The sequence below is a fragment of the Microtus oregoni genome, unplaced genomic scaffold, assembly GCF_018167655.1.
Source record: "Microtus oregoni isolate MIOR12 unplaced genomic scaffold, Mior012 000003F_ref0000135, whole genome shotgun sequence".
NCBI lineage: Eukaryota > Metazoa > Chordata > Mammalia > Rodentia > Cricetidae > Microtus > Microtus oregoni.
Genome location: NW_024543062.1, coordinates 14,369,682 through 14,397,222, shown reverse-complemented (window position 1 = coordinate 14,397,222; position 27,541 = coordinate 14,369,682). Strand labels below are relative to the sequence as shown.

Below are 27,541 nucleotides of genomic sequence, written 5' to 3'. Positions count from 1 at the left end.
GGGGGCAAATGAACGGACAAATGTGGAAAATTTTTTAATTCTTTCTTTCCATTCAGTACCAAGTGATTCATGGTGGAAAGCTTCCAAGTGAGCTTTTACTGCATAGAAACCAAATTTATAGCTGAAGTCAGACCACTGAAACAGTCCCAGGAGGTCTTGTAAATAGTGAACATTATTAATTTTATAAGCAAAAATACATTGGACCATATTCTGAATCTCCTGTAAAGCCTAAGTAAGGGTGTGTGTGGTGACCTTCCTGTAATCCTAGCACTCCGGGGTTGTTATTATTACGGTTGCTATTTTCTTTGTGATCTTAGCACTTGGTGTGGGGGAAGGGATTAGGAATTCAAGGCTGCCCTCCACTATAGATGGAATTCAAGGCTAATATGGGCTACTTGAGACCCTGTTTTTAAAAAGGAAATTGGAAAAAAAAAACCTGCAAAAATCTAATAACCTACAATAACATATAATTACTAACTTGTAGTTTTATGTTATAATACTGTTTAATTATATGAATATTGATTAAACAAGGCAATGTTGTAATATAACCAGTTACATAAAATAGAATAAACAGGAAGGGTAATATTTCTCAAATTTTGTGCTTTATTTACAGTTTTTTCTATACTTAGCCTTAATACTTTTTTGAAGGACATAGGCTTTTTAACCTGGCCTGATAAATATTATCTGTGGAACTTAATAGTTTGCTATACTAATTAAAATTTGTTCTGCTTTCTTGCAAAATAAAAATACATTTTAAGTCCGACATGGTGCCACATGTCTTTAATTCCAGCACTTAGGAGGAAGTGGCAGGTGGATCTCTGATCTCTGTGAATTTGAGGCCAGCCTGGTCTACAGAGTGAGTTCTAGGACAGCCAAAGCTACACAGAGAAACCCTGTCTTTTTTTTCTTTTCTTTTTTTTTTGTTTTGTTTTGTTTTTTTCGAGACAGGGTTTCTCTGTGGCTTTGGAGCCTGTCCTGGAACTAGCTCTTGTAGACCAGGCTGGTCTCGAACTCACAGAGATCCGCCTGCCTCTGCCTCCCGAGTGCTGGGATTAAAGGCGAGCGCCACCATCGCCCAACTAAGAAACCCTATCTTGAAAAACCAAAACCAATAAAACAAAAAATAACAACAAACAGGCATTTTTAGGGTCTGGAGAGATGGCTCAGCAGTTAAGAGCACTGACTGCTCTTCCAGAGGACCCAGCTTCAATCCTCAGCACCCACATGGCAGCTCAAAACTGTCTATATCTCCATTTCCAAGGATTCTGACACCTTCACACAGACAGATATGTAGGCTAAACACCAATGCACATAAGCTAAAAATAAATTAAATAAAAGAATACATTTTAAAATTTACAATATTCAGCAGGGCATGGTGGCTCCTAGCTGTAAGCCAGGCAGGCATTCAGGAGGTGGAGACAGTAAGATTGCTGTGACTTTGAGGGCAGCTTAGGATACATAGTTAAACCTTGCCTCAGAAACACAAATAGACATAAACACATACACACTACCTGAAAAAGTGTTCATATGTTCAAAGACTCCCCATCATGGAGAGAACAATGTCAGATCCTTAACAAGAAATGCCATCTGAGAAGAGATGGAGTCTCTTAGCTTTGGTTCTGGCCAAGTGCCAGATTTTTGGTCACCATTTTACACTCCTTTGCTCCTCTACGCAATCCCCTTTCTGCTCCCGATGTCCCTCCATAGCATCCTCCAGGCCCTGCTACTGTCTTCTCTGTGCTGACACAAAGGAAATCATAGTGTGCCTTGAGGACTAACTGAGCTAGCAACAATATTTCCCTGGTAACCTTGAATCCAAGCCAAGGCCATGAGCACCAACAGAAGTGTTAGACTATTGTCCAAAACCAGCTAAAAAAGTGACTCTCAATCTGAGCTCAAATTCCTTATTGGAGATACAAACGCATGTGCACGCACACACACATATACACACACACACACTTAACTGGACAGAACTAGACAGAACAGCCCTCTCTTCTCATATCCTTGACACTGGTGGGGTGCAAGTTCGCATAAGAACTTTGTACTAATTTGACCCAGGATTTAATGCTTCTTTCTTTGTAGTCCCAACCAGAGCCATTGCAGGTCAGTTTGGGATGCCTCTTGTGGAAACTGCCTTACCACATGTCTTAGGGTTTCCATTGCTGTGAAGAGACACGGTGACCACAACAAGACTTGTAAAGGAAAAGATTTAATTAGGGTGGCTTATAGTTTCAGAGATTTAGTTCATTATCATCCATGGTGAGAAGCATGGTGGTGTATAGGGAGACATGGTGCTGGAGAAGGAACAGGGAGTTCTACATCTTGATCCCCAGGCAGCAGAAAAAGTCTGTGTCCACACTGGGTGTAACTTGAGCATAGGAGACCTCAAAGCCCACCCCTACAGTGACACACTTCCTCCAACAAGGCCACACCTACTCCATCAAGGCCACGCCTCCTAATAGTGACACTCTCTATGAGCTTATAGGGGCCAATTACATTCAAACGACCACATCACCCTTTTGAGGGCAACTCCAGTTCAGGTCTGACCAGAACAAAACAACAACCTCCAGTGAGTCGTTTGGGCTATGTGTGTGCCAGGGAACGTTTTCTGTTTGTACACTCTTCTACTATCTATAATATACTTGCTTCTTTTCCATCTGCCTCTATTAGACTGTGGTCCTCTGATGGGAGAGGCTCCCCTTTTATTCATCTTTTCCTTACAACGCCTAGCACAGATTCTGAGAATATGTGCTCCATAAATGTTTGCTAAGGACAGATTGGTGCCTTGTTTTATTGCTATTACTGTAATGCCAGGGATTGTTTCCAGGACACGGTGCAGGCTAGAAAAGCCCTCAGCCATTTAGCCACGTTTCTAGATCTATGCTTTGGATGAATTTTTATTTTTCAAGTCTTCCAACACCAATTGTTAAACTAATTCAGTAGTCAAGATTGTCCATATTTGACCCTCAAATAGGCTTTTCCAATAGCCTGTTCCTCTTCACAATTTGCCTGATATATCCCTAGTCTTCCTTTTGAGAAAGCTTTATCGGGAAACCTGCAAGAAATCCTCTGACTCCTTTAGAAAGGGCACAAAATGCATATTCTCACACCAGACTCCCTTTCCTCTTCCAGATTTGTTTGTTTGTTTGTTGTAGAAAGAGTCTGGCAGCCTAGGCTGGTCTCTCCAACTTACCAAGTAGCCAAGGATGATCTTGAACTCCTGATCCTCCTGGCTTTGCTTTCTGAATGTGAGATTGTATGCAATGGTACACGAAGTTTATGTAGTGCTGGGATCTATGGCAGGACTTTGAGCAGGATAGGTAAATACTTTGCCAGCTGAACTGCATCCTCAGCCCTATGTATGTATGCATGTCTATGTGTTTGTGTGTATCTGAGGCCAGCTGTCACTAGGTAACTCAGACTGGCCCCAGATTCACTACAGTTCGCATGAGCCTTTGGATGCTGAGATTACAGCCATGTGCCAACCTGCCCACTTCTAATATTAACTTAAAAATCTTGACACACATGTTATACATATTTATGAGATACAGTGTGACATTGCAGTGCCCACATACAGTACAGGGTAACTGCATATCCATCCGTTTACCACCTCTTTGCCTTAAAAACGTTCAAGTATCCCCTGTATCCACTACTTTGATGTATGCAAATATTACACTGTGTAATAGAACATAAGAAATTATTTTGGACCAGGAAGTGGTGGCACACGTCTTTAATTCCAGCACTTGGGAGGCAGAGGCTAGAGAATCTCTTGTGTTCAAAGCCAGCCTGGTCTACAAAGTGAATTCTAAGATAGCCAGGGCTATACAGAAAAAACCCTGTCTTGATTTTTTTTTTAAAAAAGGAGAGGAGGAGGAGGAGGAAGAGGAGGAGGAAGAAGAAGAGGAGGAGGAAGAGGAGGAGGAGAAAGAGGAGGAGAAGAAGAAAGAAGAAATTATTGTAGGTCACGCCTGTAATTCCAACACTGGAAAGGCAAAGCCTAGTCAGGTGTGGAATGTGAGACTGAAAAAAAAAAAAGTTAAGATTCTATGGCTGACGAATGCAAGGTCCTTTGATTTGACGGTATGTCCAATCAATTGCGGGAAGATCAGAAGAGCAGAAAACAAAATGGCATAGGAAAAGGCAGGAACCTCTTGCGCACCCGTCGCAGTGCCGTAGGGAACGTAGAGGCACGACCCTCCCAAACCGGAAGACTTCCGCCCGCGGTGCTAATTTAAATAGACTGGGCGGGGTCTTGCCTTTAGCCCCGCCCAAAGCTAATAGGCTCGGCGCCTTGTGAAAAGGGCAGTCGGGGCGGGGCTAGCGCGCGTGTGACGCCATCACGCTGCGCCCCATGCTTCGCCCGCCTGGGTCCGAATAGTAGAATCCAGAAGGTGAGAGAGGGTTCCAGGTCCGGATTTCGGGGAGGTTAGTAGTGCTACGGCTCCTGTCAGTCTCCCCGGGACGCGGTGGTTTCCATAGCAACTGATTCCCAAAAGCTCCGAGTCAAAGTCTCCCGGTCCCTGCAGTGCCCGGCCGAGGTCTTGCAGCACAGCCGGCCTGTGAGCCCTTGTGTGTATGGGTAGCAGGCTGTATGGCTGTAATAAAGGCAGGCAGCGAGCCGCAATGGGTGCTGTGACCTCGAGATCATACCCCTTTAACGATAAGGAACAAACCCCGCAGACTCGGGAGTTGAGCGCTTCAAACAGTATCGTTTTTTAGAAAGAGAAATGCCCTGAGAAGGGACCGGTCCCAAGAAAGGACTCCATTCAAGTGGAAAGGATAAGATGTATGTAAAATGGATGCAGAAAAGAAGAAGAAGAAAGTCGTGGGTAAAGGGTAAATAAGGTGTGACTTGTCTTCTGATGATCTGTGAGGCACCTGTAAGGAAAGGAGCTTTGATCTGTAGAGAATCTGTGACCTGCAGCAGGGGAGTTTCCCAGGTGATTGGCCTGGAGACTCACTGGGGCTGTTCCCTAAACTACCTATTTACCCTCTGCCTCCTGCCTCATTTGGAGAGAGGGACTCCATTGTGACCAGTTTATGTGAGTAATTTCACACTCTGATAGTTCTTCAGAATATCTGTGAGCAAGCCGTCTTGTTCCTTTCCTTCCGAATGGGGAATCTGAGTTAGTGAGATCCATTCACTGCCTTGTAAACGCGTTAAAAATAAGGCTTGAACGCGTCTCTTACCTGGCTATTCCAGAAAGCTAGCAAAAAAATGATTTCTGGACATAGGCATTGCTCCTGGCAAAAGTCGCCTGATTAGCCAGGCAGTGGTGGTGCATGCCTTTAATCCCAGCACTCACGAGGCAGAAGCAGGCGGATCTCTGTGAGTTCCAGGCCAGCCTGGGCTACAGAGCGAGTTCCAGGACCACCAGAGCTACAGAGAAAGCCTATCTGAAAACAAACAAACAAAAACTTCACTCGGTAAGGGCTGACCATCAGAATGTTCAAAGTTTAGATGATGTGTTGGAGCACTAGCCTTTGTGTAATTTCAGAGGATCCCCAGGAACTGGTCCTACAAAGGATTTCAGCCACCATGTGAGTGCTGGGAACTGAATCCAGGTCCTCTGGAAGAGCAGCCAATGCTTAGCTACTTGGTCATCTCTCCAGCCCAACTCAGGGGAGGCTAATATAGAAGGATCTTCCAGTTCAAGGTCATCCTGGGCTACAGCAGAAAAGGTAGACATCAGGGAGAAGAGGCAGAGCAATTGGTTTGTTAGATGAATAGGGAGGAAGACTGTCCTGACAATGTTAAGCTTTGGTGTTTTGGTTTTTTTTTTTTTTTCATGTTAGGTGCTCAGAGACACATAATGTCACTAATGCGTACATCCGTCCATGCCAAATGGGTCGTGGGAAAGGTGATTGGCACAGCCATGGTAAAAACTGCTAAAGTCAGAGCCACCAGACTTGTTTTGGATCCCTACTTGCTAAAGGTAAGGATCAGCACCTGGTTTAGGTGGCATTGGTAAGTTAGTAATGTGGTTTAGGGCCAAAGCAGAAAAGTGTCTCCAGATTGGTATCAGATAAGTTGAACCTCTGCAGCCGTCTTGACACTGCTGGGCTGTGGGTATAGCCTGTATCTTAGGAAGGTTTCAGGAACACGCCATTCATTTAAGTTCACTCTTTAGTCATGTGGGAAAGCAATGTGGGAACAGAGAGCAGGGCTCTTCATTCTTTCCTCTCAGATTGCTGTAAGAGAACATCTCAGTAAAGAGACATTTGCACTGACCCTCCAGTCAAATTCTCTTCCTGGACCAGGTGACGAGAAGTCACTCCAACTATGATGAATAGTTTGTGGTAGGGGGAGACACCTTTCGAGACAGGGTTACTCTGCGTAGCCCTGGCTGTCCTGGAACTAGCTCTGTAGATCAGGCTGGCCTCAAACTCACAAGAGATCGCCTGCCTCTGCCTCCTGAGTGCTGGGATTAAAGGTGTGTGCCACCACCACAGTCTTACTATAATGTTTAATTGTCTTAATAACTTTAGATCCGCTTTTTGTGGTGGGAAGAAACTGAGCCGGGAGTGGTTCCATGGCGCACAGCTAGTGGAGAGAGCTGTGTGTTTGTAGGCTGGAGTGGAGGCCTCGGCAGGAGGGTCAACATAGAGACGGGTAACCATTGATTTAGAGCCAGGATAGTTAAAGGAATGACTTCCATAGCTCAGAACTGTCTCTGGGAAAATCAGTGCTGGTTTTCAAAGATGAAGCTGCTAATCCCTTTGTACTAAAAGCTTCCAAAAGTATTTCTTCTCCCAGTGCCAAGCCCTGGCTGGTTTTCTGTACAGTATGTCTTTGCCCCACTGGGTCGCAGATGGGCGCTGCTGATTTGTTCCCCTCCTTCTCTCAACAGTACTTCAACAAGCGGAAAACCTACTTTGCTCACGACGCCCATCAGCAGTGCTCGGTCGGGGACATCGTGCTCCTCAGAGCCCTGCCGGTCGCGAGGTCAAAGCACGTGAAACATGAACTGGCTGAGATCGTTTTCAAAGTTGGCCGAGTTATCGACCCAATCACAGGAAAGCCCTGTGCGGGGACCGCCTTCCTAGAAAGTCCACTCAGTTCAGAAACTGCTAACCCAAGTAAAACTCCAGAAGAACTCAAGGCGTCTTCCACCTAGGGAAGAAGGAGCCAAAGGGATTTCTGTCTTTATGTCTCCTCTCTGACTTCCGTCACTAGCCGTCCAGTTTCTCTTGTGACATGAATGAAATAGTAAAGTAAATGAAACTAAGATCTTACAGTGTCCATAAAGGTTGATGTTATGTTTCAGATTCTCTGCATTGAACATACATTCCGGTTACACTGTCTGCCCAAGTATGCCGCATCTTTTTATGAGCTTTCTGTCCTAGAACATATGTTTTGTTTGTTTGTTCTGCTTTGCTTTTTGTTCACAGAAATCTTAGACTGATTCTAGTACTTTCATTTTGAAAGAAGAAAATCTTTTGATAAGAATACATAAGGTGCCAGGTTTGGTAGTGCACACCTTTAATTCCAGCACTAGGGCGGCAGAGGCAGGCAGATCTCTGAGTTCGAGGCCAGCCTGGTCTACAAGAGCTAGTTCCAGGACAGGCTCCAAAGCTACAGAGAAACCCTGTCTCGAAAAACCATAAAAAAAAAAAAAAACCATATAAGACTACACTCCATACTTTTATTATATGTGTGTCCATGATGCGTGTGGGAGTGCACATGTAGCCCGGGACACTGGTCAGAGGACACCTCTGTGGAGTCACTTCTCTGCTTCCACGTTTCCATGGTTTCCAGGTATCACACTCAGACTCCCAGGTTTGCACAGCTAGCACCTTTACCCATTGAGCCGTCCTGCTGGCACCAAGATTTAACAGTTTATATTCAAAGTGAATTTAATTTTTTTTTTCTCATTTCACCAACTCCCAAGGGGGACCCTTGTCAGTCTGAGCTGTATTCATAAGGATAGCATTGGGGACAGGAGAGATGGCTCAGCAGCACTGGCTGCTCTTCCAGAGGCCTTGAGTTCAATTCCCAGCAACCGTATGGTGGCTCACAACCAACTGTGATGAGATCTGGTGCCGCCTTCTGGCATTCAGACAGACTTGCAGGCAGAACACTATACATAATAAACAAATCCTATAAGAATAGCATTGACACGTAGAAAGTAAAAACTTCAGTTCTGAGTCATTACACCCAAGGCTATATGAGTTCTTAAGATTTGATAAACAGTCGCAGCCCTTTCTTCCGGGAGTTGAGAATGGGTCTCACATTTTAACCCAGGTTGGCTCAGACTTGCAGCAATCCTCCCTGTCAGTTCCCTGAGTGCTGGGACTGCAGGTGTAAGCCGCCATGCCCAGGATGTTGTAGGACTGTGCGTTTGAGGAGGAGGTTTCTGAGTTGCTCTTCACTAGTGTGATAACAGTAACACACACATTTTTTTAAAGCTTTATTTATTTATTTTGTATACAGTGTTCTGTCTGCATGTATGCCTGCAGGCCAGAAGAGGGTACCAGATTTCATTACAGATGGTTGTGAGCCACCATGTGGATGCTGGAAATTGAACTCAGGACCTCTGGAAGAACAATCAGTGCTCTTAACCTCTGAGCCATCTCTCCAGCCCCAACACACACATTTTAAATGCTGTAACTTAGATTCTTTGTTTCTTATTGCAGAAACTCTGGCCTTTGAATTTCAGTTTTCTGACTGCTAGAAAGAGTAAAACTTAGGGTATATCTCAATTTCTGCTATGATATATGTGTGTCTCTTTGGTTTTTTGGTTTGTTTTGTTGTTTGGAGATTGTGTCTCAGTTTATAGCCTAGGTGTGCCCTGAATTTACAGTCCTCCTACCTCTAGCCCCCGGGTAGCTGGGATGAGTAGATGGAAGCCACCAGGCTTAGCTTACGGATGTCAGGATGAGCACAGCCTTTGGTCATCAGGCTCACAAAGTGGGGAGGGATGCTAGGTGCCCTTGTGACAGATGGTACCCAGGGAGGGTAAGCAGCGAGGGACCAAATAACAGAGATGGGATAGTGCTAAAACTAAATTTTGAAGTCTGAAGACTAGTAAATGAGGTGGTATGGAGAGGACATCTCAAACAGAGGAAAAAGGTTAAACATCCTATGTAAAACCATGACCAGAGAGGCTGGAGAGATGGTTCAGTGGTTAGGAGCACTGGCTGCTTTTACCCAGGTTCAGTTCACAACACCCCGCATCCCACAACAGCTCAAAACTTTTAGGTTCAATTCCAGAGGATCTGGCGCCCTCTACTGGCCTCCATGAGCACTGCATGCCTGTGGTGCACAGGCATATATGCAAACTCACGTATTAATCTTTAAAAAAAAAACAGGAGTTCTTAAAACAGAAGAGAACTGCTGGGACATTTTGAACATAGGTAGATATCGGAGAAATAAGATAATGAATTATTTAAGGTTTTCAAAGAAAATTATGGTATTTGCATTGTTCTAAAGAACAGGATATATTATCAGATAAAGGGTTAGGAAACTGACTTTAAAAGGCTAATCCTGAGCCGGGCGATGGTGGCGCACGCCTTTAATCCCAGCACTCGGGAGGCAGAGGTAGGCAGATCTCTGTGAGTTCGAGACCAGCCTGGTCTACAGAGCTAGTTCCAGGACAGGCTCCAAAGCCACAGAGAATCCCTGTCTCGAAAAACCAAAAAAAAAAAAAAAAAGGCTAATACTGGGGCTGGAGAGATGGCTCAGTGGTTAAGAGCACTGGCTGCTCTTCCAGAGGTCCTGAGTTCAATTCCCAGCAACCACATGGTGGCTCACAGTCATCTATAATGAGATCTGAGGTGGATCTCTGTGGATTTGAGGCCTTCAAAATGGACAGGCTCCAAAGCTATACAGAGAAACCCTATCTCAAAAAAAAAAAAAAGACTAATCCTGCCACATGGTGGTGGTGCACGCCTTTAATCCCAGCACTCAGGAGGCAGAAGCAGATGACAGCCAGGGCTACACAGAGAAACCCTGTCTTGGAGTGAGAGGGGGCACACAGACGGGACTCCATGGTACTAATTCTAAAACGTAAACCTTGTACCAGGAAGTAGGATGGCTTATGTTCTTAAGGACGACTCTTGGCTTAATGCCAAGATATAGGATGGAACGTAGAGCCTGCACTACGGGACGGTACACGAGCCGGGAACTAAGCTGGGGACTTAAAAACACACGCACACGGGGACACGGGTCACCCTTGATACAAGAATGCCAACTTTATTGTGCTCAGGGGAAGCTTATATAGGGCTCTGGCCACAGCCCAGCTCTCGGGATCTTTCAGCTGCAAACTCATCAGAACCCACTCCCCTGCCATCAGGGTCTCGTGCTCAGAGCAGCTGCAGGCTGCTCAGAACACAGGAAAAAAAAACAGAAGTTCTTAAAACAGAAGAGAACTGCTGGGACATTTTGAACATAGGTAGCTATCAGAGAAATAAGATAATGAATTATTTAAGGTTTTCAAAGCAGAGTCGCAGCGAAGCGCACCCGAGGGAGGGCCGTGGGGTGTTCTCTTCCCCCACCCCCAGATGGCATCGACGCCAGCGATCCGGCTGGTGTCGAGGGCTGTAAGATGGTGTACTTGTTGGACCGGCACAGGAAGCTGTCTGAGCTCGGGGAGCGCACACTACAGGTCTCAGAGAGCGCAGGCTATGCGGGGGTTCTGCGCTTCTGTGGATCAGACAATTGTCATTTCATCTGAAGAAAAGTTCGTTATTACAACTACGAGCAGGAAAGATTACCTGTGGTAACTTTGATGAATCACTCTATACTTGCTACAGTCAGTTGACAATCACTAATAACAGCAACAGCCAGGTGGTGGCGGCGCAAACCTTTAATCCTAGAGCACGGGAGGCATAGGCAGGTGGATCTCTGTGAGTTCGAGGCCAGCCTGGTCTACAGAGCGAGTGCCAGGACAGGTTCCAAAGCTACACAGGGAAACCTTGCCTCGGGAAAAAAAGAAATCAGCAACAAAAGAAAGACTCGACTTCATACCTCACTATGACACTCTGGTTAAAAGTGTCATGTATGAATATTATGCAAGTGAAGAGATAATCCTTTGCCCTTTTGATGAGACACAAGGTCAATACCAGAAAAGGAATGACCTCTAAACAACTTGACAACTGGGCTGTGCGCAGGTTGTCAAAATTTACAAGAAAAGGCTGTGTGCCACCTGCAAGTTCTCCATCCTCAGGAGACAGCAGGTGTACCATCTTAAGGCATTCCGGATTGTCTCGAACTCACAGAGATCTTCCTGCCTCTGCCTCCCGAGTGCTGGGTAATCGCCCGGCCTCCGGATTGTCTTGAAAGAGCAGTCCAGCTTGTACTGTTTTACATAGGAAATTCTTAGATATAAGCGGAAGTCTGACATTTATCAACCATAAATGGCTGGCGATTAGGCGCATCATCAACCACCTCACTGTTGCATCGTAAGCCTGGTCATCCGCTCTAGCAGTCCGTGTCCCGGCTGAGAAGCTGTTACTCGCTTGACATCAAGTTGTAGAAATTCATCGGTTTTTTAAATTTTGGGAAAATGCTAGTTAATAAAGTCACCTGCTGCTACTTTCAGTTCGGGACAGCCCAGACACTCTGCACGCACCCTTATACCAAACAATCTGAAGCATCGATTTGTTCCTTCGAAAACCCAGCACACATTTTCTTCACGGGTTCAATCTGGTACCGATTTGCTGCCTCTAACAAAGATGGGACATTGTTGCTATTCCTGGAAATGCTAGCAGCATAAGCAAATTCCGCCAGTTGTTCAGTATCGGGCTCATCATCTTTGAGTTCTACTTCAAAGGACTTAGATTCCAGCGTGTTAGTTGTGGACATTAAGTTTAAAAGGGGGACTGGCTGCAGCAAGGCCAACACGGTGAGCGGGTATCTTCTTTCCGGGACCAATGTCCTCTGCTTTCTCATGTTGCTCATGACGTCTATGAAACCGGCGAGCAGCTTGGCTTCTGCAGGATCGGCAAGTCTCTTCTGGGTCTTCTTCTTGCTACTCTTCACCACACCGGAGGTGGTCATCCTCTTTTGCCCTCTGCATCTTCGCGACTTCACAGCAAGGGTTTGCCAGCTACATGCGAGGGTCGGGGCAGTGGCTCCCGGAACGCTACCAACTCCAGGGACTGCGGGACCGCCGGGTACTGCGGGATCGTCGTGGACTGTACATTACCGTGCTACAATTGAGCACACAACTTATTAAGCAGTCTATTACTTGACTAGTGATATAATGTTCACTTGGGGCATCCCAAATAAGTAATAGTTTATAATTAAATCATCTTATTTATTTAATATTAGAAATAATTAGGACTAATTAAATACTAAAATGACCAAAAACTACAGAGAAACCTTGTCTCGAAAAGAAAAAAAAAGAAAAAGAAAAAAATACTAAAATGTATGGTAGTGTATTATAGTACAAATGCCTGAATACTAACAGTGTGTTTTCCTTTGGGGGGGGGGGTAGAATTCAATTTTTGTTGACAGTCTTCCTTAACACACCATTCATTTCCTTAATATTTTATACAAATACTTTGAAACATAGAAAAAGATGAAATTCTATAGTGAATATACCCACCTGTGGGTCCTATCAGATGTTATTTTATGTGTATGGATGGGCCTTACTATGTCTATGTGTGTGTAGGTAGGTACCCATGGGCCCAGAAGAGAGACTCTGATCCCTTGGACTTGTCATTACAGATAGTTATGAACCATGTTCCGTTTCTAGTACCCATATATTCATATAAGAATATTGTATATATAGTGATATAATACTTGTGTTTTAATAAATAAAGCTTGCCTGAAGATCAGAGTTCAGAGCTAAGCCACTAGAGGGCAGGGAGTGGTGGCACACATCTTTAATCCCAGGACTCAAGGCCACCCTGGACTAAATGAGTTAAATCTGTCTAAAAAGAGAAGCAGAGTTCACACAAAGGTGATCCCAGCACTTGGGAGTCACAGGCCTTTAATCCCAGCACTAGGAAGGTGGAGACAGGAGAGATAGAGCTGGGCAGAGCCAGGAATAGAAGGCAGGAGGAGACAGGAGATCATTGCAATCTATAGCCTGCTGAGGACAGGATCAACCCTTCATCTGAGCCTTTGTAGAGGTAAGAACTCTCTAATGACTTGACTGATTTGCTTTTCTGACCTTCAGCTTAAAAAAGATAAAAGAAAAAAAAAGATTACAGGTGGTAGAGAACCAGGTCCATCCCACACCTCTTCTTTATTTCATGATCTCCTTCCATGCTCACTCCAGCCTGCGAAACGCTCCATTTTTAACTCTTGACACACTGATCTAATCGCGTCCCTAAACAGGGCCTCCCCATGGTCCACACCCAATGGATGCTTACTGTAAGAGTTCAGGTATCTGTCCACCCAGAGCCCATTTTAAAAAGTGTTAAATCGAGCAGGGCGGTGGTGGCTCTCGCCTTTAATCCCAGCACTAAGGAGGCAAAGACAGACAGATCTCTGAGTTTGAGGGCAGCCTGGTCTGCAGAGTAAGTTCCAGGACAGGCTCCAAAGCTACAGAGAAACCCTGTCTCGAAAAACAAAACAAAACAAACCACAAAATAATAGCCCGGTATGAGAGCTGTAATCCCAGCATGGAAGCTGAGAGGAGGGATTGCCATGGGTTTGAGGATAGCCTGGGCTACTGTGGGAAACCCTGTCTCAAATATGCACAAAGTATGTGTGCGTGTGTGTGTGTGTGTGTGTGTGTGTGTGTGTGTGTAATGAAAAGTGTTATTTTGGGGAAATGACATTTACCTGGTAAAAACTTCAAAAGTAGTTTGTAAAGAGTGGGTCCCTCCCATAGTTTCTGGATTCTCCTCTCCACAAACCTACTCCTTTCTTGGGGCTCTCCCGTGTCCACCCCAGCCAGCTCTGACCAGGTTCCTTTCTCACGTCCCTTTTCAGGACACTGAGCTCCCCTAAGGTTGTCTTCAGCCGCTGGCTGACGCGCCCCCTGGCGGCAGCACCGCGCGCTGCCGCAGCAGGACGCTGCTCCCCCTGGCGGCCGCACCCCCACACTACAGCGGCCTAGCGCCCTGCCCCGCCCTAGCCTGCTCTGCCCGGCCGGGGGAGGGGTCGCGGCGGCGGCGCCGTCAGCGGCACCCGGGCGCTGGGAGCTTCAGGCTCCGGAGCAAAGATGGCGGTACGGGTGCTGCTCGCGCGAGGAGGCCTGCTGCGGCCAGCCGCCCCTGGCAGCTTCCTGCCCGGGCTCCGGTGAGCAGCGCCGCCCTTTCCGGGGCCCGGCCGGGGAGGGGCCGCCGTGGGGCGAAGGACGCCGGGTCCCCCGGGGCGGGTGGAGGGCGCCGCGGGAGGGTGGGGGACGGCCGAGGGCCGGCGTGGCCGGAGCGCCTTTCCGGGCCCACGGGGCTCAAGGTCACGGTCCTGCCGCCGCCGCCCTTGCCGGAGCCTCCTCCCCGGCGCCGGCCTCGCGGGCCACGGCTGCCCGCAGCCTCCGCGCCCTGCGCTCCGCGGTCGCGGCGCTTCACCCCAGGTTGGGAAGAAGTGACAGGATGGCAGGTCCCCCGCCACCCTCCCGGGGAAGCTGCCCCGGGGTCCCGACTCGGAAAAGTCCTCTTTTGACTTAAATTTGAGAGCGGAGCGGATCGGAAAAGTAATCGACAGCGGCCAGCGGTGGTAGATGGCGGAGTTCACGTTCAAACTTTTTTTTCCCTTTCCCTAACCTCAGTGGATTCTGTGTTCAGTTGTCCGAATCTGTCACTGACATTTTGGCGAAATAGCCAAAAGCCGTCCTAATTTACCGGCAGATTCCTTGTCCCTTTCTTCCTTTGTATGGTTATTTTCTATTTAAGCGGCTTTTAGGGTTTGTTTTTATTTTGTGTGTATTAAGTGTTTGCCTGCGCGTATGTGCACCACGTATGTGCCCGGTGCCAGAAGAAGGTTTGGATTCCCCGGAACTGGAGTTACCGAGGGTTGTGAGCCGCCATGTGGGGGCTGGGAATTCTATCTGGGTCCTCTACAAGTGCAGCAAGTGCTCATATCCGCCGAGCCATCTCTCCCAGCCCCTAGTTATTTTTTGAGACAAAGTCTTGATACATGTATCCCTGGCTGGCCTGAACTTTCTGCAAACCGGTACCGGATTACAGATGTACACTACCAAGCCCACCCTTGGCTACTTGAAATGTTGCCTCTTTAAAACTTAGATTTATTTAGTGCACCTTTGTTTGCACGAGTGTGTAATTGGTTTTCTTCTACCATGTGGGTCTGGGAAATTGAACTTAGTTCATCAGACTTAGTTAGCAACCAGTGCCTTTACCCTTTACCAGCCCTGGAACAACAACGTCTTCTTTTTTAAGATTTGTGTGTGTGTGTGTATTTTTACTTGCACAATGCACATACCTGGTGCCTACAGGGGCGAGAAGAAAGCATCCCATCCTTTGGAACTAAAGTTACACAGGTGGTTGTGAGCCACTACATGGGTGCTGGGAATGGAACTCTGGTCCTCTGGGAAAGGAGCAACTGGTCTTAACCACTGAACCATCTCTCCATCCCTGTGTGAACGTTATATAATATGGCTTGTTTGTTTTAGTAGCAATCTTAAGTACGGGGCGTGTATTTCAGAAGATGGAGCCTCACAGAGACTTGGGAAAGTGTGAACTCTGGGTGTGGTGTCAGGCCTATTGCCTTTTCTAGGACAGATGCAATTTTTTTTTTCTTTGAGAGGGTTTCACTGTGTAGCCCTGGCTGTCCTAAAGCTTGCTCTGTAGACCAGGCTGGCCTCAAACTCACAGAGATCCACCTTCCTCTGCCCCCGAAGTGCTGATATTAAAAGCATGCACCGCCACTGTATGGAGGCAGATGCAACTTGTAGATGCAAATTACTTAAATCACGTGTAATGTATTTGCAAGTTGGATGAACAAGCAACTCTCACATCTGTGGCTACTGAGCAAGCCATCTGAGCCCCTAAAGTTTGTGTTTTGTCCCTTGGAAAACAGGTTTCAGGCAGCTGAAACTCAAGGTGTTCACGCAAGACCTAATGTAGAGTTGTAAAGCTGGTAACTTAAGAGATTTGGACCTACCAGGTACCCCTACTTCCTGCTGGAGCCAAATGCCCTGTAGTTCCTTGACACTTTCACCCTCCCCCCTCCCTTTCTGCCAGTCCTTTTTGGGAGCCATCCAGAGAGGAGGAAGGAGGGAGGATCCAGGGCAGTATAGAACCTTATAAAGTTTGAGGTGTTGGGCTGTTCAAATGGGAAAACCAAATGTCTGGGCTCAGGCAGCTGGTGAGAAATGTCAGCATATAGGAATGTGGATAGACACCTGGGTTCCATCATACCGTGCGTGTTTTTACTGAGTTTTTGTTTTCGGTGTTTTGTTTTTGAGCCACAGTGATGGATAGAATTGTTTTTAAAAAGACTCTGGCTAGGGCAGAAGCCGAGAAGCAAGCCCTAGTATGTGCCAACATTTGCGGGCTGATTGGGTCGTGGAGATTGAGCCAGCAAAGACAGGGAAAGAGCAGCCAGCACCGGCATTATGTGGCAGCTGTCGGGGGATTATTTATTGGACTGCTCAGCTGTGCCTGATATGGCTAAAAGGTTAAGATGACGTTAAAAAAAAAAAAAACCAACACAGATTTGCCTACAGAAATATTGGGGTGACCTTGCAGAGTGAGTTTCAGGAAGGAGTCAGGTCTGTGGGTTCCAGACTTGTGTTTTCTCCAGTTCATCTTATTTAGCTATGGTTTGTATTGGGCCCAGCGTTCTCAGCTGTCCACCAACAATCGCACTGATGCCTGAAGGCACTGGGAAAGGTTTATACCACCCAGGGTTTCATTCATGTCCCTCCCACAAAACTACTCTCCCTGGGCTGTGGCGGCGCACGCCTTTAATCCCAGCTCTTGGGAGGCCGAGGCAGATGGATCTCTGTGAGTTCGAGGCCAGTCTGGTCTACAGAGTAAGTTCCAGGACAGGCTCCAAAGCTACAGAGAAACCCTGTCTCGAAATTAAAAAAAAAAAAAGGAAAACTCTCTTCCCAGTAACGGAACGTCTCCCATTTTCCAAGCCAAAAATCAGGCCTTCTCCAAGCCTATGCTACCTCCCTCCCTGCCTTCTAATTGGTTGTCAGATCTGCTTCCAAATGTCTAGGCTCCACCGTCTCCGTTCCCATTACCCTTAACCAGCAGCAGCACTTGTCTGGATTCCTATGAAGAATGTGAACTTGATTCCATCATTGAAGGGGACAGATAAAAAAAATTCTAAGAGGACATTTTTCCCATTATAAAAAAAAAAAAAAAAAACACTAGCCAGGCTGTGGTGACTGGAGAGACGGCCCAGTGGTTGAGAGCGTGTACTATTGCAGAGGACCTGAGTTCAGATCCTAGCACCCACATCAAGCAGTTCATAAGCACCTCTAACTCTAGCTTCAGGGGAATCTGACCCCTCTAGGAAGCTGCACTCTCGTGCCCATCCCCCCATACATGTACACATAATTAAAAATAACTCTTTAAAAACCTGGTTACCATCAGGACTTGGGAAAGTGAGGTAAGAGGATTGAGACTCAGGCCAGACTGGACTATGTAATGAGACCCTGTCTCACCCTTCTGTATATGTATGCACACATTAGGATCCTAATCACCCCCTTCCTTCCCCAAGACCCCTCCCAAGAAAAGTAATAAGAGCCATTTGGAAGAGAATGGAAACATTTATTAGAGAGTGGGCATAGATGTTATGTTCCTCAGGTGTGATAACAGCATATGGACCTTTGTTCTCTAGAGATATATGTCAAAGTATTCATTTATTTGAGACAAGGTCTCATTGCATTGCTCCGGCTGGCCTGGAACTCTCAGTGTAGACCAGGCTGGTCTCAAACTCAGAGATCTGCCTACATCTGCCTCCTAAATGTTGGGATTAAAAATGTTTGCTACCGTGCCCAGTATATGCTGAAATATTAAGGTTTTATTATGTCTATACAGTTTTCAAATCTATAAAAGTTAAAAAGAACACATTTTACATGATCAAATTAATTTTTTTTTGATCTCCATGGAGTGCATAAGTTATCTTATTTCAATTTATCTGTGTTTGAAGTTTTTCTAAATGAAAAAATGGGGCCCGGCTGTGGTAGCGCATGCCTGTAATCCTAGCATGTGGGAGGTAGAGACAGGTGAGTTCGAGGCCATCCTGGTCTACAGAGAGTTCCAGGACAGGCTCCAAAACGACTCTAGCGGCAGATCAGGAGTTAGGTTTTGGGAGCATTGCTTTAATATGAAACTTCTTACAATAGATCTGCCCTGTCTCCTTCCCCCGCCTGTGCTTCCTCGCTGCAATATCTCCTCTTGGCCTTGGCCATTACTAGCTGTTTACAATGTTCTTTCTCCCGTGGCAAATGTCGTCTCATCCTCTACATCTTTAGCTCAATGGGTGCTTCTTCAGGTGCCTCTCATCTCCGGGCCAACCGAGACCCTGCCCTCCTTGTCTTTCCGCCCGTGCCTCTCTCTGTCCCAGAGCTCACGTCACACTGGCTGTGATCGTGTTTCCCTGCTCTCACTGCAGACTCAGCTCTGGCCAGGGCCAGGTTTGTTCCGCGTATCCTTCCACTCTGGCCCCACCCCTAACACGCTGTGCAGTTAGCAAACACTTGAGGGTCCCTGAGCAAGGCCCACTGCTGCTGCTGTGGCCTGAATGTTAAATGTGTCTCCTCTCTTCATTTTGCTCTGACTAAACCTTGGTGCTAGCTTCACCTGGCAAGATCCTCTCCACCTCAGGATTTTTTAGGTTTGGTTTTGTGAGGAGGTTTTGTTTTGTTTTGAAACAGGGTTTCACAGTATAGCTCTGGCAGACCAGGAGCTCAATACATGGATCAAACTAGCCTCAAACTCAGAGATCTGCCAGACTTTGCCCCTCCCACGTGCTAAGCGTCACACACTTGGCAGGATTGGTTTTTCCTCTAGTTCTGACCCCAGGCAGGACCTCACTCGTACTAGGTGTGCTTGCTCCCCTAGCTCTGCCTTAAGCTACGCCCCCAGTGCCAGGGGTATCTTTTGAAAATATTCTTTCTCTTCATCTCTGTATCAGACTGTCCTTTGTCCCACCCGCTGGGTATTTATTGCGTGCTACCTTCAACAGTAGAGTCCAGGAACTGCACTCCCTGCCTGTGTTGCTGGCTCAGTGCACCTCGGCTGCTTTCGGGCTTGTTTTGAGCCCCGGCTAGTACCACACCATGTCTAGGTGTAGCGCAGAAACTAGCCTCGTGTTGACCCCTTAAGCGGCTCTTGCTTCCCACTCTCTGCGCGCGTCTTTCTGAGCTCTTTGCTGTCCCAGAGTCCGTCCTCCGTTCCCATGACACTGTGTCCTGTACATGTTGTTCTGGCTAGGATGATCACCTGCCTTGTCCATCTGTCCTGCTTGGCCTCCGGGGCAGAGCTGCAGTATCGCTTCTGGATCCCTTGGGCTCCTGACTGCAAGCTGATGACTCATCCCCTTGAGCTCTGGCAGCCTGTGTCGGCTGTGGTATCTGTGTTCGTCCTGCCTGTTTTCCCCAGGAGACTGTATGGGCGTCTGCTTGAACTTGGTATCAACAGAGCCTAGTGCACAGACCTTATTCTAAAGTCCAGCATTTGGCAAAAAGTGGGGAACTCTGCAGCACACGCACACGTGCGCCCCTGTGTGTGTGTGTGTGTGTGTGTGTGTGTGTGTATGTGTATGTCTGTCTGGTTTTCAGTAAGAACCCAGGCCTTGCCTGGATCTTATCACTCCAGCAGCTCTTGGCATAGCCCTCTCCATATTTGGCTTATACAGTGAGATAGACTGGACAGTGTATCACACATCCTGTGCCCAGGACTGAACATTTTCTTTTTTTTTTAATTTTTTTATTATTTATTTAACTTTATTTTATGTACATTGGTGTGACAGTGTCAGATCTCTGGAACTGGAGTTACAGACAGTTGTTAGCTGTCATGTGGGTGCTGGGAATCGAACCTGGGTCCTCTGGAAGAGCAGTTAGTGCTCTTAACCACTGAGTCATCTCTTCAGCCCCATGGACTGAACATTTTCATACCAGCTTTAGTCAGCTGATAGCTGACACCCAAAGAAAGACTTCAAAGTTTGGCACACAAAGCCAGGCGCACACGCTCAGCCACAGAGATGCCTGTTTGGGAGGCATCCACGATTAGTAAAGACATTTTGAATGTTGTTTGTCCTTGCCACTTCTTAGCTCATCTTTTGGTCTCTCTAAGCCAGTCTTTTGCAAGACATACCTGGCTAAGTTGTTTTGAGGTTCTAGTGAACTGCCATAGGCAAATGACCTCAGCCAGTCCATGGAAAGAAATGTGGTCATTAGCTCTTAATACCCTTGAGCCCTAAGGAGAAAGAGAAAAGTGTCTCCGGGTTTTTCTACTCTATATTTAGCCTACAAATAGTTCTTTATTGGATTCACATATATAAAGTATTAAATGCAATAAGAATTAAATAGCCATGCATCTTTGCATTTCTGAAGGACACATTAAAAACAATTAGAGTGGAATTGGGGGCACATGCCTGCAATCTGAGCACCTAAGAGGCAGGGACCAGAAGGTTAAGAGTTCAAAGCTAGCCTTAGCTACATAGTGAATTTCAGGTCAGTCTGGGCTACATGAGACTGCTAGGCAGTTTGATTTTTTTTTTTTTTTTTTTTTTTTTTTAGATAAATAAAGGCCATGGGAAAAGCTAGCTGGTACTAAGCAAGCCTGTCTGGACTTCACCAGTGACAATCATGGCAAAAATCATAGATTTTGTGCTCTGTGTACAGTTCATAGAGGAATCCAGAAGAAGGAACTGGGGCTTTTGGTGCCAGAGGTCCCACCAAAGAGTGCTTTCCTCGAATATCCTACATAAAGATGAATGCAGGGGAGAGGGCTTGGGAAGAGACTAATACAGAAAGTTTTCGGGCACACTGATAGAACAGCTCATTCAGAGCAGACAGAAGGACCAGCAGAAGAAGGTGGAAAAATAGTACAAACTTTCCAAAGGGTGTAGGGGCAGGGACGGTCCCTAAGAAAGGAAAGAAATAGCGTAGTTTTTCTCTTCCAAACCCATCGGCATTACCTGGTGCAAGCGCAGGCAAGATGCAGTCAAGACTGATAACTCCAGTCAGCTCAACCACACAGTTTCTCACCCAGCTCCTTTGCTGGTGTGACTGCCCCGTGCTGCTTTCGGTGAGAAAGAACCATTGGAACAAGGGACTTCTCTGGCAAGAGTGACGTCAGGCCACCTGCCAATGAGCCGTCTTCCCAACTCTGGCCGCCTCTGGGTCTGAATGACCTACTGTATACTCTGAAGAATAGGAGAAACCGGTATTCACATGGCTTCATACATGTTTAAGAGACTTATATGTAACTAAATAAACAAGCTAAGGCTTAGAAAAAATATTTCAAAGATTTTATGTGTGTGTGTGTGCTTTGCCTACATATGTGTGTACCATTTGCATGCCTGGTGCCCATGGAGGCCAAAGGAAAGTGTCAGGTTCCCTCCCTGGAGCAGGAGTTACAACAGACAGTTGTGAGCTGGCATGTGGGCGCTAGAAATTGAACCCTAGTCCTCCAGAAAAGCAGCCAGTGCTCTTCACTGCTGAGCCATCTCTTGTCCAACTCATTAAAAAAATTTAATATGTGTTTAAAATATTTAAACATTGCCAAGCAGTGGTGGTACACGCCTTTAATTCCAGCACTCAGGAGGCAGAGGCAGGAAGATCTCTGAGTTCGAGGGCAGCTTGGTCTGCATAGCAAGTCCCAGGCCCCACCCAGAGAAACATAGTGAGACCCTGTGTCATATAACAACAATGAAACCAAGCTGGGCATAGTGGTTCACACCTAGATTCAGAAGACAGAAACTAGAGGATTGCCACAAATTTGAAGTCAGTCTGCATATACAGGGAGGCCCAGGCCATACAAAGATGCATAATGAGACTGTCTTTTTTTTTTAAAAAAAAAAAAAAAAAGTAAGTTCTGTAAATTAGCATTTTAAATTTTTCATTGAAATAAAATGTGCTATAATTCATTTAGAAATTCTTCAAAATAAGGTTTTTTTTTAATATTCAGAGAATGGGTTGATGACCAAAACAAAAACTATATGACGTTGAAGAAAAAGAATCTCTGTGTAGCCCAGGCTGCATCAAGCTCTCTGTCCTTCTGCCTTAGGCTCTGGAAGGTTGAGATCGTTAAGATTTATTGTTTACCATTTTTAGTTATGTGTCTGTGTTGGTATGTACCTGTGAGTGCAGTGCCCGCGGAGGTCAGAGCTGCGGGCTCCCCTGGAGCTGAAGTTACACAGTGGCCCACTGTGGACGCTGGGCCTGGGCTCAGGCCCTCTGCCAGCACAGCAGCACACACCTGCTCTACACTGGGGAGCCATCTCTCCACTCCCCAGAAGCAACGTCTAAGCCCTTTCTCGCTATCAGATGCTATTCTTAGTACTTTAAGTGTGTCATATAGAAGCATGTACGTTTTTGCACTTAAAAATGTACAAAAGCCGGGCGATGGTGGCGCACGCCTTTAATCCCAGCACTCGGGAGGCAGAGGCAGGCGGATCTCTGTGAGTTCGAGACCAGCCTGGTCTACAGAGCGAGTTCCAGGACAGGCTCCAAAGCCACAGAGAAACCCTGTCTCAAAAAAAAAAAAATGGGCTGGAGAGATGGCTCAGAGGGCTGGAGAGATGGCTCAGAAGTTAAGAGCATTGCCTGCTCTTCCAAAGGTCCTGAGTTCAATTCCCAGCAACCACATGGTGGCTCACAACCATCTGTAATGGGGTCTGGTGCCCTCTTCTGGCCTGCAGGTATACACACAGACAGAATATTGTATACTAAATAAATAAATATTTAAAAAAAAAAAAAAATGTACAAAAATGGGGGCAGCACGATAGCTCAGTGGGTAGAAGCGCTTACTACACAATCCTGATGACCTGAGTTCGACCCCCAATGCTCAACTTAAAAAAGTCAGCTGCAGGGATGGAGAGATGGTTCAGCGGTTAAGAACACTGGTTGTTCTTCCAGAGGTCCTAGGTTCGATTCCCAGCACCTACGTGGTAGCTCACAACCACCTGTAATGAGATCTGGTGCCCTCTCTGGTGTGCAGGCAGAACAGTGAATACATAATAAACAAACAAATAAATATGAAAAAAAAAAAAGACAGCTGCAGTGCTCCACAGCTGTAATCCCAGCCCACCTGTATTGAGATGGGAGGTGGAGACGGAAGTTTGAGGCCAGTTAGCCTGGAGGATGCAGTGTGTCAGAAAGGAGAGAAATGACTCTTGTCACTCTGCTCTCCACATGCTTGCTGCGGCACACACACCTATGCATAGACACACAGTATATACATTAAAAATAAAAATACAGCAAGTTAAAGTCCAGCCTGGCTTATACGAGCCCCTTTCTTGAAAGAAAGAAATGGACAGGCAAGATGGCTCAAAAAATCAAACAAAAAAAAAACACTTGCTGCTCAGGTCTGTCCCAAGTACCGGAACCACTGTGAAAGGAGAGAATTAACTCCCAAATTTGTTCCTCTAACCTCTGCACTTGTGAGTGAGACAGGAGGATTGCCCTGAGTTTTCTGCTAGCCTGGCCTACAGAATGATGGTGGCTAAAGTGCTCGCACAAGCAGCACAAAGAATGTATTTAAAGCTCCAAACCGCTCTTTTAAGTCAAGCCTCAGAAGGTTGAGTCTGAATCCTCAAAGCAAGCCTACTAGCTAGACTAGTCATATGGTGAGCTCTAGGTTTGCCGGAGAGACCCTTCCTCATTGAAGACGGGGGAAGCAGTCGGGGCAATTCGCACATCAGCCTCAGCCTCCAGGTGCACACCACAGGCATACATGAAAATGGAGGGGGACAGAAATCTTTCTTTCAAATTATGAAAAGTTTATATATGTAGAAAATTGTGTGTGTGTCTGTGGAGTTAGTTCAGTTAGAAAAGTCCTTGTAGAGGACTTGAATGTGATCTCCATTACCCACCCTCCCCTTCCCTCTCTCTCTCTCTCTTTCTCTCTCTCTCTGTTTTTCAAGACAGGGTTTCTCTGTGTAGCTCTGGCTGTCCTCACTCTTGAACAGACTGACCTCAGACTCAGATCTGCCTGCCTCTCCTTCTCAAGTACTGGAGTTAAAACTGTGCACCACCATGCCTCAGGAGGCGTGGCGGGGAGTGTTATGGAAAAAAACAGTGTGCTTCTGCAACTATGAAAGAAGTTAACGAACATTAAGGTTGTGAGAACATTCAGTCAGAATATTCTTTTCTTTCTTTCTTTTTTTTTTTTGAGACAGGGTTTTTCTGTAGCTTTGGAGCCTGTCCTGGAAGCAGCTCCTGTAGACCAGGCTGGCCTCGAACTCACAGAGATCTGCCTGCCTCTGCCTCTTGGGATTAAAGTGCTGGGATTAAAGGCGTGTGCCACCAGCGCCCGGCTCAGAGTACTGTTTTCATTCTTTCCTAGAAGAGTGACGTCCTCAAGTCACAGAGCTCGGGAAGACAGCTGGCTCAAGTCCTTATTTGTCAGGAAGGTGGATCCAAGAAAAGATGCGCACTCAAACCTCCTGGCCAAGAAGGAGACAAGCAGTCTGTACAAGTTACAGTGTGAGTATCGGCCAGCTGCTGTCCTTGTGCGTGGCTCTGTCTGTTCATACGCTCATCACTGCATTTTCTTTTCCTTTCAGTTCACAACGTTAAGCCGGAATGCCTAGACGCATACAACAAAATTTGGTGTGTATCTCAAACTGTCATTTCCTGGGGTGGTGGGAGGCACCTCTAATGATTTTCATGTGTTGGCTCAGCTAACACTCCATAGCAGAAGCGATATCTTTGATACCCCTAGAGCTGAGTGCTCAGAGGTTGGCCTGAGTTGGGGGGGCAGGCGTTTTGGTTCTGAGCACTCACAGCTCCCCCATCAGGACTCAGACGACCCTCCCATCTATCTGTGACTGACCTTGAGTCCCTTCAGGCCTTCCCGGCTGCCTGTGGTTAAAGATCTCCCTTTCTGGACAGCCTGGAGGGTTAGCAATTATAAGTGTGACCTCCACTGTGTAAGAAACTGGGGTGGCCTTGGTGACAAGGTCTGTATGCCAGCACATGAAAAGTGAACACAGAAAGATTAGGAGTTCCGAGTTGTTCTTGACCACATAGTGAGTTCCAGGCTGGATGGCAGCTTGGGCTGCAATGTGAAACTCTTTCTAAAACTTCAAAAAATTCAGCTAGACGTGGTGGTGCATGCCTTTAATGCCAGCACCCGGGAGGCCAAGAGAGGCCGATCTCTGTGAGTTCAAGGCCAGGTTGGTCTACACAGTGAGTTCCAGGCCAATTAGGAGTACATAATGACACCCTATCTGGCTAATTTTTTTTTTCCAGCAAGTTAAAAATAAAGAATCTGGAAGCATGGCTCAGTGGTTAAGAGCACTTACTGCTCCTGCAGAGGGACCTGGGTTCAGTTCCCAGCACTCACATGATGATAACTTAGTTACTTTTCTGTTGCTGTGCTGTAATGCCATGGCCAAGGCAACAGAAGAAACATTTTATTGGGGCTTCCCATTTCAGAGGGTGAGTCTGTGGCCATCATGGTGGGGAGGATGGCAGGCGGGCAGGTAGCTGGTAGAACAGTTGCCCCTAGCTTGCATCCTGATCCACAAGCATGAGGCAAAGAGAGGGAGGGAGCTAACTGGGAATGGCACTGACTTCTAAAACCTCAAAGTCTAACCCCCTCATGACACACCTCCTCCAACAAGGCCACACCTCCTCATTCTTCTCAAACAAAGTCCCACCAACTCAGGACCAAGCATTCGAATATATGAGCCTATGGGATCCTTTCTCATTTAAGCCCCACCAGGCCAATGGATATAGCGCCCTCTTCTGACTGCCACATAGTGCACAGGCAAAACTACATATACATATAAAATAAAAATAAATCTTTTTTAATATTTATTTATTTACTTATTATGTATACAGTGTTCTGTCTGTGTGTATGCCTGCAGGCCAGAAGAGGGCACCAGACCTCATTACAGATGGTTGTGAGCCACCATGTGGTTGCTGGGAATTGAACTCAGGACCTGTGGAAGAGCAGCCCCAAAATAAAAATAAATCTTGACTGCTTATGGTGGCGCATGGCTTTAAACCCAGCACCTGAGAGACAGAGGCAGGCGGATCTCTTGAGTTCGGTGCCAGTTTGGTCTACAAAGAGAGTACCAGGGATACAGAGAGAAACCCTGACTCAAAAAACACTAATAATAATAATAAACCTTTAAATAAATAAATATAACCAAAACCAAAAATGTTTATCTCTTAGTTTCTCCACACACACAAAATGACATTTTCTCTGTGCTTTTTCATTTGTTTTTTTCCTTTTCTTTAAAATTCTTAGCAGCACCTGATCCCATAACCTAACTGCTGCCTGGTCTTTAGGGGCCCCTGTCAAGAGCTCTGCCCAACCCACCCAGTTCTCAGTACAGATACCACCTGTCTCCCAGCGTCTGCTTAAATATGGCCTGGGCTTGTAAGAGCAATTTTGGGGCCCTGCACAAAGAACTGACTGATTTCCTATGTGGTTCCATGTAAATGAAAAGCTCCCCACTCCTACCACCCCGGACCTTTCCAGACCCCAGCTTGGTTGTCTGTGTTGATGCTGCTCCCCCACAGTAGCTATGCTGCACACATCAGGGCACAGAAAGAAACTCGTCCCAATTTATCCTCCCCACCCCAGATCTACATTATTTATGAACAGTCCTGGCTTATATATCAGGCATATTTAATACCATATCTCAAGTTTTTTTTTAAATCAATGTACACAAAAAAGTAAATGCCACCTCTCAAGAAATAGACTTGGGCTATCCTTGGTGCACGCCTGTGATTCTAAAATTCCAGAATCTGAGGCAGGATTGTGAGATCAAGGCCAGCCAGGAATATGTAGTAACAAGACCTTATCTCAAAAGCAACTATAAAGTTAGGTGGATGTGGTATCATGTAGCTCTAATCAAACACTGACATGCTGGGAGGGCAGTGGTCAGAGGCAGGAAACCAATGCAAGTTTGAAGCCTGTAGTTTACATAGCAAGTTCCAGGCTGGCTGGGGCTACAGAGTAAATCCTGTGTCAAAAACAAAACAAAACTCTGGGGGCTAGAGAGATGAATCCATGGTTAAGAGCACTGGCTGCTCCTCCAGAGGTCCTGAGTTCAATTCCCAGCAACTACGTGATGACTCAGAACCATCTATAATGGGATCTGATGCCCTCTCTGGCGTGCGGGCACACATGAAGACAGAGCACTCATGCCCCTCCCCCCCACACAAAAAACCCACAAAAAAACAAAACACTGAATAATAACATGTAGTGCCTGTCACCAACCACTGTAATTATGATGTATTGTCAGCAGATAAATGGAATCAGTAACATTTCTTTTTTTCTTTCAGGTTTTTTGAGACAAGGTCTAGTATTAATTTTCTATATAGCTAGGCAGGTAGCATATGCCTATAGTTTTTGGGAAAAATCAGTCCCGAGTTTAAAGTCATCAGCCACATGAGACCGTGTCTACATATAGGAAGGTTTCTGTGGAGTCAGGCTGGGATAAGACACCTGTTAAAAGTCACACATGGCTGTGTCAAGG

The 27,541-nt window shown here is 46.3% G+C and overlaps 2 protein-coding genes and 1 pseudogene across 4 annotated transcripts in view; 2 read left to right on the top strand and 1 right to left on the bottom strand.

Annotated features, from left to right (window-relative positions):
• Positions 1 to 4,312: 4,312 nt before the first annotated feature.
• On the top strand, positions 4,313 to 7,229 carry Mrps17 (mitochondrial ribosomal protein S17). Of its 3 annotated transcripts, none has more exons than XM_041648967.1 (3): positions 4,313 to 4,391; positions 5,797 to 5,936; positions 6,852 to 7,229. In XM_041648967.1, exons 2-3 carry the CDS (start codon positions 5,814 to 5,816, stop codon positions 7,116 to 7,118), a joined length of 390 nt encoding a protein of 129 aa, XP_041504901.1. In that variant the 5' UTR covers positions 4,313 to 4,391; positions 5,797 to 5,813; the 3' UTR covers positions 7,119 to 7,229. The 3 variants fall into 3 exon arrangements, with proteins under 3 accessions (XP_041504901.1, XP_041504900.1, XP_041504902.1); XM_041648966.1 differs by having other exon boundaries at positions 4,328 to 4,425; XM_041648968.1 differs by lacking the exon at positions 4,313 to 4,391 and adding an exon at positions 5,542 to 5,682.
• A 3,206-nt stretch (positions 7,230 to 10,435) lies between these two features.
• Positions 10,436 to 12,001, bottom strand: LOC121445915 (annotated as a pseudogene).
• Positions 12,002 to 14,035: 2,034 nt separating this feature from the next.
• Nipsnap2 (nipsnap homolog 2) overlaps positions 14,036 to 27,541 on the top strand; it is a 30,680-nt gene continuing 17,174 nt past the window's right edge. The window contains exons 1-3 of the mRNA XM_041648952.1: positions 14,036 to 14,197; positions 24,391 to 24,530; positions 24,611 to 24,656. Coding sequence (XP_041504886.1) covers positions 14,121 to 14,197; positions 24,391 to 24,530; positions 24,611 to 24,656 — 263 coding nt within the window. The 5' untranslated portion in view covers positions 14,036 to 14,120. The remainder of the gene's footprint in view (positions 14,198 to 24,390; positions 24,531 to 24,610; positions 24,657 to 27,541) is intronic.

Excerpts from the sequence above, each read along its gene's own strand:
- Mrps17 (XM_041648967.1), top strand. The coding sequence starts at position 5,814 with ATGTCACTAATGCGTACATCCGTCCATGCCAAATGGGTCGTGGGAAAG. Across the intron at positions 5,937-6,851 it reads TGGATCCCTACTTGCTAAAG|TACTTCAACAAGCGGAAAAC; the intron begins GTAAGGATCAGC and ends TTCTCTCAACAG.